This window comes from Panthera onca, chromosome B2 (assembly GCF_046562875.1).
Source record: "Panthera onca isolate mPanOnc1 chromosome B2, mPanOnc1 haplotype 2, whole genome shotgun sequence".
Lineage (NCBI taxonomy): Eukaryota > Metazoa > Chordata > Mammalia > Carnivora > Felidae > Panthera > Panthera onca.
In genome coordinates, this window is record NC_138343.1 from 65,014,946 (window position 1) to 65,027,400 (window position 12,455).

The 12,455-nt window shown below is 33.2% G+C and overlaps 1 protein-coding gene across 44 annotated transcripts in view; it reads left to right on the top strand.

The window, feature by feature from the left end:
* RIMS1 (regulating synaptic membrane exocytosis 1) overlaps window positions 1–12,455 on the top strand; it is a 490,576-nt gene that overhangs the window by 324,638 nt on the left and 153,483 nt on the right. For 19 of the 44 annotated variants that reach the window (XM_078447085.2, XM_078447067.2, XM_078447080.2 and 16 more), the window contains 7 exons: window positions 1,433–1,563; window positions 2,117–2,288; window positions 2,415–2,568; window positions 3,637–3,708; window positions 8,739–8,895; window positions 9,886–10,011; window positions 11,566–11,628. In XM_078447085.2, coding sequence (XP_078303211.1) covers window positions 1,433–1,563; window positions 2,117–2,288; window positions 2,415–2,568; window positions 3,637–3,708; window positions 8,739–8,895; window positions 9,886–10,011; window positions 11,566–11,628 — 875 coding nt within the window. The remainder of the gene's footprint in view (window positions 1–1,432; window positions 1,564–2,116; window positions 2,289–2,414; window positions 2,569–3,636; window positions 3,709–8,738; window positions 8,896–9,885; window positions 10,012–11,565; window positions 11,629–12,455) is intronic. The other 25 variants (XM_078447068.2, XM_078447076.2, XM_078447081.2 and 22 more) reach the window with 4 other exon arrangements.

Consider the following 12,455-nt stretch of genomic DNA (forward strand, 5'->3'; position numbering starts at 1 on the left):
AAAGCTACAGTTTTTCTTACTGTTGCTTTCCATGTGACGTGAGGAAAGCTGGAGTAAGGGAGTGATGGCTAACCATTATGAAATGCCACATCTGTGTAGATTATGGTAGAATACAGGACATTTATATTCATAACTGAAAGAAAACTTGCTTCAAACTATTCTGTAAATAGTGTACTTTTTCTCCTTTGGTAATGTGTGGATTTCTGTAGTCTGCTTTTGCTGTACTTCTCTTGTCGTTAATTAAACAAAGAAGATAACTATAAGCTTGATGTTATTTTTAAAACCATTCCTGGTTTTAACTTCTGTTTTTAGTAGATTGATATCTTTGAATAGTCCTTTCTGTTTATTTTATCTGCCCTGCCATCTCTGTGTGTGTGAATCTCTGAAGTACTCCACCTATATTTCAAGAGGGATGAAAATCCGTTTGGGTTTTTGAAAAACACATCTCTGGTATTATTTGAAAACAGAGATATGGATTCATATGGAATCAGGTTTGAATCCTTAATCTGCCCTGCACTATGAAAGACCAATCCTATGTTAAATTGGTTTATTTTCTTATAGTGACTGTTAAATATGTTCCATATATATATTGTCATTAGACAACTTTCTCTCACAGTTCTTACTCAACTAAAAAACCAAAACTAACTTCTAAATTAAAAAAAAAAAAAAACAATGTTAACACTGTTTACTGCCAGCATTTATAAATATATTGACTGCTAAAGTTCTGGTGTTTAGGAACTCAACAATAGTATTTCAGTGTGCCATTCCCCCATTTTTCTTTATTCAAACTATTATGAAATCTTAGTAAAAATATCATTATTTGGCCTTCGCTTAGCTGAAGGTATGTAATGCACCTTCCTGCCTTCCTTGTTCTTTTCTCCTTCTCTCATGAACATTAACATTTAATAGGTGAATTATGAAAATTAAATGAAAAAAATAACAGGAAACAACAGTATCTGGTGTAAAGGGGGCCCACAGTAAATATGTTTCCTGAGCTCTTCCAGATTACTTGGGTAAATTGTTTATTCATCAAGCCTCATTTTATTTCAGTGACATATGGTGCTACAAAATGCATGTAGCCACAATAAGGTCATTAAGTCACTTATAATCACTGAACACTGGCACTTAGCGTTTCAAAACAAGGATAATTATTTCAATATCCCTTTCTTCCCTTTTTAATAAAATTATTGTCAGTTTTATTTTCATAACATGATCTAAGAGAGTATAACACTATAGGCTTGACAGTTGTAAGTCATGTCTAAAATACATAAAGAGAAAAGTCAAATTGTAAGTGGTTATGCTTTCAAATTCGTATTCTTTTCAAAAATAGTATTTATAATTATAATTTAAAAGTTCTTCAAAAATAGTATTTTTTGTAGAATTAGAATATCTTAGGGCTTGTGCAAATGATTCTTTTCTTTATCGATCTCAGGTAAAGCTGTGGTATGATAAAGTGGGACACCAGCTGATTGTAAATGTTCTGCAAGCAACAGATTTACCGACAAGAGTAGATGGTCGTCCCAGGAATCCCTATGTGAAAATGTATTTTCTTCCAGATAGAAGGTAGTGAATAATTTTGGAAAAAAATATGCAAAAATCTTACTAATATAAAAGGTAGACTGTTGTTTCCTGGGATATAGTTTTATTTATTTGGTAAAATTGATATACCAAAAATGGCACATAATTAATGTGAACATTTTGATGAGTTTGAACATACACATGCACCTGTGATATAGTTTTAAGGTATAATAAATAATTTTCTATGAGGGAATAAACTTTCCCCCTGAAAAAAATCCCTCAAGCCTTGTATTTTTAAAAACATAATGTACCAATTTAAAATTTTTTCATTACCTTGTTTATACATCTATTAGTCTTGGATAGCTATACATCATTTGGGAAGTACCTTTGTGCATATATGTCTATTATCATAACTACTGCTAACACTGTAGTTAAAATTAGAATAGTATTAAACTCTATGGTCTTTTTAGACTTTAATGTTAAAAGTTATGAATTAAAAATAGTTGAAATCCCAATAGTGGTATTACATGTCACTACAGTAGATGGCAGCATATACTTTATTTTGCTTTTTCATTTACAAAACATACTTATTTTTCAGTGATAAAAGCAAAAGGAGGACTAAAACAGTAAAGAAAGTACTAGAACCAAAATGGAATCAAACATTTGTCTATTCACATGTACATCGTAGAGATTTTAGAGAACGGATGTTAGAAATAACTGTGTGGGATCAACCAAGAGTACAAGAAGAAGAGAGTGAATTTCTTGGAGAGGTGATGTATATTGTAAAGATTCGAGCCAAATGCTTATTGAAGTTTTGTGATATGTATTAATTATGATAGCTTTTATATTATGTTTTGGTCAAGGTGCTTGATTTAATTTAAGAACTGCCCTTTCAGATCCTCATAGAATTGGAGACAGCACTTTTAGATGATGAGCCACATTGGTATAAACTTCAGACGCATGATGAATCTTCACTACCTCTGCCTCAGCCATCACCTTTCATGCCAAGGCGACACATTCATGGAGAAAGCTCTAGCAAAAAACTACAAAGTAGGTTAAAGTTATTTTTAGTTACCCAAATTAGAGATTAACATTCAAGATATTTTTTCAACATTCAAGATATTTTTTTCAAATGTTTATTAGACATCAAAATACTGGAAAATTATTTATACAAAAAGACTTGGCAAAACTATTTTCTACATTTCCCTAATGCAAGTATTATGTATAGTACTGTAGAGGGATTCCAGAGCTGAGAGTTTAAAAACTCTGAATTAATCATTCTTTGCCCAGTACTGATTGAATTGTTGATTGGTTAACTGATAAAGTAATTTTTGTTATTATTGATGAGTTGCTACATATAAGGTTCTTGATAACCTTATAGCTCCTGGGTATTTTTAACATTGTTATTCATAAGAAACATTTTTAAAAACACATTGTAAAGTATGTTTGTTGTTACTCATCTGGTGATTGGGAAGAACAGTATTCTTTTCTGCATGTATCCATTAAATTTTGATTTATGAGTAAATAATGAATCAACTGAAACTTAGAAGCTTCATTTTGGTAATCTAGAACCTGATTGTGTTCCTCATATAATTGAATTTTTCATGTTAGTGTCTCTCTGATCATTTTCTCAAAGCTAATGTTTAATGCAGAATAATGGCTAATTTTGAAGGATAAACATAAATGTTTTATAAAGAGCCATGGTGCCTTTTTTAATAATATGAGCTCAGTAGAGCTCCAGCCAAGAAAGTCTTTTAACTTTCTACCCAGCCACATCCACCCTGAACTGCAGAGGAGGGCACCTAATTGGGTAGAAAACAATGTATATACTTAAAGAATAATTTGAAAAGTCAAAATCTTACTGTATGAAATTCCGGTCCTTCTATGTCTTAAATGATTTAAAGAGGAAATACTGAGAAAATGTTATCCTTGGATCACAAACCTTTTTTTTTTTTTTTTTTTTTTATATCAGCTCAGCATTTACTTTGTATTATTCTTGTTCAGAAGTATTTAGTAGTAACGTAAGTAGCTTTAAAAAACATTTTTTTTGACCCTGTCCTTTAACATTTCATAAACCAACAAGACACAGAGGTATCTGTTTGCCTTACTGTTGTGCAGGATCTCAGCGAATCAGTGATAGTGACATCTCAGATTATGAGGTTGATGATGGTATTGGAGTAGTTCCTCCAGGTGCGTGGGTGAAGAGCATGGCTCCGCTTCACTGTGCTTCTTATGCTTGTTTTCACTGTCAATTTCCAGACTTATTCGGGATACTGAACTGGAGATTTATGGCACAGAGAAATCAGTATTATATTATTCCATGGTGACTTGTGTTCCAAATTACTAAAAAAGTTTAAAATGTACTAGTAACTATTCATTAACATTCCCACTTAGGTTCTTTTCTAGAAGCATGGCTAGCTAGGTTGAAATCATTATTTCACAATGCTCTGAGCATAAGTAAAAATATGAATTTTATTTTGAAAGGATATGGTTCATTTTCTCAAATAAAAATTCCATTTTCCTATGTTTTATATTGTATGCCTACAATTTTCTGTCTTCTGTTTGTGAAAATAATGTAGCCTTCCATGGAATATACTGAGACAGGTGCATGGCAGGATTTAAATTGCATGCAGCATGGCTTAACTTTTAATGCTTTTGTGATGTGTTTACCACTTATTATACCTAGAATGTGTATGTGTGTATTAAAATAAGGAAATGCTTTAGAAAGATTCAGTGTTCATTTTAAGTCAACATTTTTTTATCGCTGTATAAGTTAGTAAAATTTTTGTGGCATTGTCTGGTTCAAATCTCTGTTTCTCATCTGACTCTTTTTTGTCAGAAAGTGAGAGAACCAAGTAGTAAAGGCTTATTTCCTTGGCACTAATTCTATGTTATTTCCTTGATTTACTAATACAAAATAAGGAAATACCAAATAAGTAAGTAAAGTGAAAATCTTCAGATGTATAAATAAGATTACTAAAGGCATTTCCTTAGGAAGATATTGACATATAACCCCTTAATTTATGTCATTTCTCAGATGGAGATGCACTGAATTTGAGGGCAATGATTTTGGTAAAGTCAGTAGACCAATTCCACACTAGTGACTAAATTCACAATTTGGAGAGAAACATACAACTTCTTTAAAAGTACAAGAAATTATGGAGAGTTCTCTAAAAGTAGCTTTCATTTGCTTCCTGTAATTCAGAGAAAATATAGTTTTTAATCACTGTATGACATTAGCAAATATTCTTAAAAACAATAAACTTGCTGCTGTGCCCATCTATACTCTTAGATAATACTCTTTGATACCAGACTGGAAGAGTTTTAAATAATAGTGGGTAAAATTTAATGTTTTATTTTCTGTTTTGTTGATTTATAAAAGTATCATAATATTTAGACACATTGTCCACAGAAACTTTAACACAACATTCAATAGAATATTGGTTTTTTATAAAATTGAAAGTGGAAAGGTGATTGCATATTAAATCTACTGACATATTTAAATAGGAATCAGATGATTCCTGTTAAGAAAGTCATCAAACCTTTCTAACAAGAATCTTGGCTATTAATCAGCCTTAATATTATTACCAGCTCATCTAAATAGAATTTACTTTTATGTGTGGTTCTCACATTTTATTCACCTAAAATTTCATATTTTTTATGATGAGGCAGGATAGCAAATGGATGAAAGTATAAACGGCCAATTGAATAAACACTAAATTACTGAAAGGGTAAGTTTCTTCTCGTTTCCCTGAGAGATCACACAGGTACCAAAATGGGAAGTTATGGGACCCACTACAGGTGGAATTAGTGCTTGAATACCACCAAAAAACACTGAGTTCTAAAAATATTTTTATTCCCTACTGAAATACCATATTATGATTTTTATGAATGTATATAACCTCTTTTATCATATAGGAGCAGTGCCTAAATTGTCATTTCAAGTCATATTCATTTTAATTTAGTATTTAAAAGGTAATTAGGCAGATTTTTAATAGAATATAACAAATAAATAACCAATAATATATTATGTTCCAGAGGTCTGATCATAAATTAAGAAGGGAGATAATGAAATTAATTTATATTTTCAGGTATAGTCTTCATTGGTCCAAAATGGACATGTGGTAGCTTCTAAAGATATATACAGGTGTGAAAAACACAATGTAGCAAGTAATATATAATATATTTTAAATAAAGAGGGAAGATGAGACATTGGTAAAATTAGGGCAAGCAGCTAAAATAAAGTGAAGGGATAAGCTAATAAGCATCTTGATAAATTCTCATATGCTTTTAGAAGTTGACTACAAATTTGTTACTACATTTCCTAGCATCCAATAGGAAGAGAAGTTTGTTTAGAAGTAGAGACTAGTTCTGCATATGTTCAGCATACTCTGAAGTTTCTGGTTCTGTGTTTCCCCAAGAAGTTCAACAGCTTTTTTTTTTTTTTTTTTTTTTTTTTTTTTGAGAGAGAGAGAGCATGAGCATGAGTGAGTGAGGGGCAGAGAGGAAGAGAGAGAATCCCAAGTAGACTCCGTGCTGTCAGGGCAAAGCCTGACACAGGGATCGATCTCATGAACCTGACAGCATGACCTGAGCCAAAATCAAGAATAGGCCACTTAACTGACTGAGCCACCAGGTGCCCCCAAAACCTTTATTTATATAGATGCCCTACCACAGCTGAACCTTATATTTTCTTTTTAGAAAAATATGTTCGCCTTTCTAGAACCACAGAGTTCTGTGCTCTTGTTTGATGTACTTACTACCTATCTCCACTTAGGGAATCTAAGGTTCTGAAATTGAGACATTCAGAGCTACTTTTTATTAACTGTATCATAATTTTGTGGTTATTTGAAATAAGTGACTTTAGCTGCTTAAGAAGAATAAAAATAATCATATACAGAATTCCCTTATATGGGGCAAGACATATGGTGATCTCACTTTTTTCTTTTTTTTATGTTTATTTTTTGAAAGAGAGTGAGACAGAGTGTGAGTGGGGGAGGGGCAGAGAGAGAGAGAGAGAAAGAGAGAGAGAGAGAGAGAAAGACAGAATCCAAAGCAGGCTCCAGGCTCTGAGCTGTCAGCAGAGAGCCCCATGTGGGGCTCGAACGCACAAGCTGTGAGATCATGACCTGATCCGAAGTCAGACACTTAACTGACTGAACCAGCCAGGAGCCCCATGGTAATCTCAACTTCTCTGAGCATTATTGCAAATACATAAAGTGAAAAACAAACAAACTTTGAGTCAACTAAAACATTGAAATGAGCATAAAATATCAGTGTCCTCCCAACTTTTTCTGAAGCTAGAATGTGTTCTCAATAATAAACATTCTACAGAGAAAACCAAATGACCTTGAAAAGCAAAAAACTGATTGAAGAGGGAATTTGTTAGGACGAGCACTGGGTGTTGTATGAAGCCAGTTTGACAATAAATTATATTAAAACAATAATAAATTAAAAGGTAAAAAAACAACTGTGAATACAAATTAGGATAAGTTAAAAAATCTTACTTTCTACGTAAATACAAAGAATCCAAGGGAAAAAAATCATTTATATCCTTCTCACAGCAAGATGTCTAATTCCCTGTTATTTCATAGTGATTAATTATATAAAATATGAAAGTTTTATTTATATAACATGAATATTCATTGAAATCTTGAAATGGTGCTTCCAATTCAATTTTAGCCTTCCATAATTATTGTATAATAAAAAATGTTATCAAGTGATAACAAATGGTAGTTTGAAATGTTTATGTAATTTGGACCTTGGATTAATTATTTTTAAAAATAACCACGATGTTTTATAATGAGCTGTGAAACAAATTCACTACATGTAAATTTAGTTGGTTTCTTTCTAGACTTAATATTGCAGTTTATACAACTTAACAATGACAAAGAAACTTCCCTACACAAAACACAAAATAATAGCTTAATTGCTATGATTTTTGTTATAAAATTAAGTATATGAAATGATAAATTATATAATTTATGGTTATGTTATTCGGTCATTATACCGATGTTTTCAGAATGGCAGAGTGGTTGAGCTTCTTTGATCTCAATATTGTCAAATTTTACTTTACAAAATGTTGAAAGACCTTCCTTGTACTTTAAGCTTAGTTAAAAGATCGTACAATCAGAAAAAATAAATTGTTGGGGATTTTTAGTCTGCCTTTAATAATGGTGTTTCATGGCATATTTTAAAATAATATAGCAGTTATGAAGCAAATAAATGAAGAAAAGTTCAAGCTGTCCAATTAAATATAATGTTTTCATGTTTCATGTACATTTATATAGTTGTAAATATAATCATTTTCCTTTGGCCACAGAATTTTTTATTTTGCTTTCAATAATGGCAAACAATGACCCTTGCGAAAAAAAAATTTAAACTGTTACTGTGGATTTGAGATTGGATTGCTATTTTATCTTAACTAAGTCAGAAGATGATATAAACCTTTTTGCTTCAAGGGAGAATCAATTTTAGAATTTATTTCTAATTGCAGTTATGTTAACTATATTAATTATGTTACCGACGCATTTGTGGAATAAGTTCAGATGTCTGAAGTAGATTTGATGATTGTTTCTATAGGAGGGTTAATCTTCTCTGCATTATTGCCATAGTCATCTCCACCCATACACTATTTTCACTTGAAAATTGCAGTATTATGTGTGGTTTGCAAAATTCAGTCAGTATTTGTAATAGTGAAGATCTAGTACTTTTCTTTGTTAACTAAAATTTATATGATGATATTTTCATTTTCTTATTTGCAAAGCCATCTGAAATCCAGCCAAGATAGTTTATCCTGTGGAAGAAAAGTTCAAATAACTTTTAAAGAGACACCAAATTTCCAAGCATTGACTTACCTGTTAACTATAGTTCCCTGTCAAGTTCTTGATCTGGGTTGCTGAAAAATCACTAACTCATTCATTTTTTGAATTAAAATAGTATCCCAACTCATTATAATGTCTGAGGCATCAACTGTCATATTCATATTCAGTATCTCCATGGTACCTTTGAACAAATCTGTAGCCTGTTTTTATGCATGTATATGTTACATTCTATGTACGTATACTTAATAGTTTTGAAGAGAAAGGTTAATAATATTGATTGCATGGCATTTATTTTCGTAGGTCAGTGGCTGCTTTAGATGTAATCTGATATTTCCACATTAAAGTTTATGTTATAGAAGAATACTGACAGATTTTTTTTGTGTGTACTCTTGCCAGTAGGTTATAGGTCTAGTGCTAGAGAAAGTAAATCTACAACATTAACTGTGCCAGAACAGCAAAGAACAACTCATCACCGCTCACGTTCAGTATCTCCTCACCGCGGCGATGATCAGGGAAGGCCGCGTTCACGTTTACCAAATGTGCCATTACAGAGGTGGGTTTTAAGATGGGCTTAGTGTCTCTGAGAGTACTTTTTAATTTTAATATAATGTAAGCTGCCACAAGACTGTTACTGAAATGAAATAACAGCTTGGTCAGTCAGGTTCTTTTCTTCAGAATCATTTGTAGGCAAAATGTCTTTTTATTCATTACCCAACCTATCTTACATTCTGTTCTTGAATCTCAAGAAATTTTTTTTCCAGGGAGTCGAAAAAGTTTATGTCCCAAGCACAGTTTTTGAATAATTATCTTGTATTGTTTGCTAGTTTTCTCTCCTGTTAGGAAAAATTGTACCATAGTGAATAACCTGTAGAGAGAAATGGCAAAGAGGAAGAGGTTAAGAGGGAGAATGTATTTATTTTATTTTATTTTTTTTTTTTAATTTTTTTTTTAACGTTTATTTATTTTTGAGACAGAGAGAGACAGAGCATGAACAGGGGAGGGGCAGAGAGAGAGGGAGACACAGAATCGGAAACAGGCTCCAGGCTCTGAGCTGTCAGCACAGAGCCCGACGCGGGGCTCGAACTCACGGACCGTGAGATCATGACCTGAGCCGAAGTCGGACGCTTAACTGACCAAGCCACCCAGGTGCCCCTAGGGAGAATGTATTTTTAAGAAATTTAGAATTGTCTCTTTGAAGCACTTTAAATGCTTAGAAAAGTATATAAAGCATAAATAATGTAGTGCCGTATTTTATCTTCTATTGAAACATACTTCTTAAATTTTAATTAAATATGCAGATGAAAATTGTGGTCCTTTTTTGACAGAGGTGAAAAGAGGGTTGAAGAAATGTAGCTCAGGCAGAGCACTCAGAGAATAAATACCGTTAGCTCATTGGTAAAATATGTATTTGGTTATGATGCCAACACTTTTTAAGCCATGCCAGTTATCTGCCAGTTACCGTCAAATCTTCCCCATTAGTCTGTCGGCCTGATTTGGGAAGATGATACACTTTGATGCATATGAATTTTTGTAATCATTTTAGGAGTTTAGATGAAATTCATCCAACAAGAAGGTCACGTTCTCCAACTAGACACCATGATGCCTCCCGAAGTCCAGTTGATCACAGATCCAGAGATGTGGATAGTCAGTATTTATCAGAACAAGACAGGTATTTGTTCAAATTATGATCTCAACATTATAACTTTTTGTTTGTTCTGTTTTAACTTATGGTAAATATCTTGGCATAGTACATTAGAAAGTAAAAGTATTTAATCACTCAAAATTTAACTCTCAAGGAACAACTCTTCAGGGTATCCCAATAGAAATGCAACTTTAAGAAGTATTTGGCTAACATTATATTGTCATAATGTGTGCATTTTTTACAGATCAAAATTTATGTTTAGCCAGGTTAAAATGTGTAGCTTGTTGTTCTGACTTCTATAAGGAAGCCTACCTAAGCAATTTTCAATGTTTTATATTTTGTGGAATGCAGTCTTTGGGATGTTATTTATGTAATTATAAAAATATGTTTTTTATGTTATTAAACAATTTTGGATACAGGTCATCTGAAAGTTAATGTTGCAGAGTTTCTGTGAGGACTTCAGTAATAATATTTTTATATACTTAATTTTCATAAATGTATTTCTATAAAAAACAAAATAATTGAGATGGATTTTTTCATGTGAACAAGTACTTCCTGGACACAGTTACTAAAAATCTACATTACAACTCTATTGTTCTACATGCCCATAGACTTTCTTCTCAAACTAACCACATAACTGTGTAATATGCTAGACCACAAGCTCAGGATCTGAATTAAGGTTTTAGGATACCCACCTTGTTGAATATCCTCTTCTGGCTTTTTAAAGTAGAGAAACTTTCAGGAAGGAGTAGGGAAATGATACAGTGGTGCTTAATGATTGACTTTTTCCTGTGTAGTCAAGGACATAGAACTCAGTAGAGCTTCTTAACCATTTATTGTCATCCTACCATGGGAAGTGATGCCATGACCTTCAACAGTGTAGTCATATTGGGTACTGAGACAAGAACTACTCTGAGGAATAGGATTCCACACTGCTCAGCCTGAGTTGAGTTGAGTGAGGGTCACTTTGTCAACATTCATTGGGGCCACTATGATGTTAGGTGAGGTTGGAAAAAAGGACTTCTTGACCAAGGCATTTAATAAGGTGAGACTAATTTGAGTGTAGAAAAAGTACAATCTTAAAATAAAACAATTCTAATTGAGTATATTCATGATTGGTTAAAAAAAAAAAACTAATCTGTGATATTGTGTTTTTAGTGGCTGTAGAAACCAAGAGGACTATCATGCTTAGGGTTCCAATTAGCATGAGAAAGGCCAGGTGTATAGGCCTTTCAAAGGTCTTTAAAATATCCAAGTATCTGGAATTGGAAATAGATTTCTATGTCTTATTTGGGGAGGGTTTAGTTTAGTTTTGTTGTAGTATTTTGTAAAGTCACTTGGAGATACAATAGCAAATCAGCAACAGCTAGGACTTTGACCATAATGTTTGTACTTTATTGTTTAAATTTTTTAAAATACTGTCATGTTTCTTTTTGTTTAACCTCTCAAGCAAATATGCTAGTGCAGACAATCTGGTTTCTTCCCTTTTCATGTTTTCATCGGCATACCATTGGCATAACCCATGTCATTTAATGCCTCATGATTTATCTGTTCCATTCACCACCCATCCTGTCTGTGCAGTGAGCTTCTTATGCTGCCCAGAGCAAAACGAGGACGAAGTGCAGAATGCCTCCATACTACCAGGTAAATACAGGGATTTGGTAATGGTAACTGTGTGTGATGACTCTCTTTCCATTCTACTATTCTTTCTTCTCTCCCTTAATGGTATGATGACAAATATGTTAAATTAATTCAAAATTTGTTTTGTTTTATTGGAGGTTGTGGAAAGGTTCCAAATATATTTCAATTCTAATCCAGGCAGACTGCTTTCCTGTTTGTATATTCAGGATCCAGAGACTGATTCATGAGCCTCTTTGGAACTGTTTTACACATTCCTAAAACTGAGGAGCCAATTTTGCAATTACAATTCTAAATGCTCACCAGGGAGCAGCCCCCCCACCCCAACCTCCCCAACAACACACACACACCTGTCTAGTCACAAGAGGTCTTATCTGTGCATGGCAGTGTTATTGTTTTCGTGATTATAAGTTTGTTCTAGCCTTTTTAAAATTTCCTTTTGGAATCTAGTATGGTTGATATTCTGTTTGCTTTTGTTTATTTTTCTTTAAATGTTTCTTTATTTTGGAGAAAGAGAGGGGGAGAGAGAGAGAGAGACAGCACGTGCGTGAGCATAAGTAGGGGAAGGGCAGAGAGAGAGGGGAAGATACAGAATCTGAAGTAGGCTGCAGGCTCTGAGCTGTCAGCACAGAGCCTGACGGCCCGAACTCACTAACCAAACCGTGAGATCATGACCTGGGCCGAAGTTGGATGCTTAACCGACTGAGCCACCCAGGTGCCCCAGATATTGTTTGCTTTTAATAAAATCTTCAGCAGTCACTTTTTGCCGACTGAACATCAGCTTCCTTCTTGATAAAGAATGAGAATCTTTGATCTTTGACTTCTAAACCTTC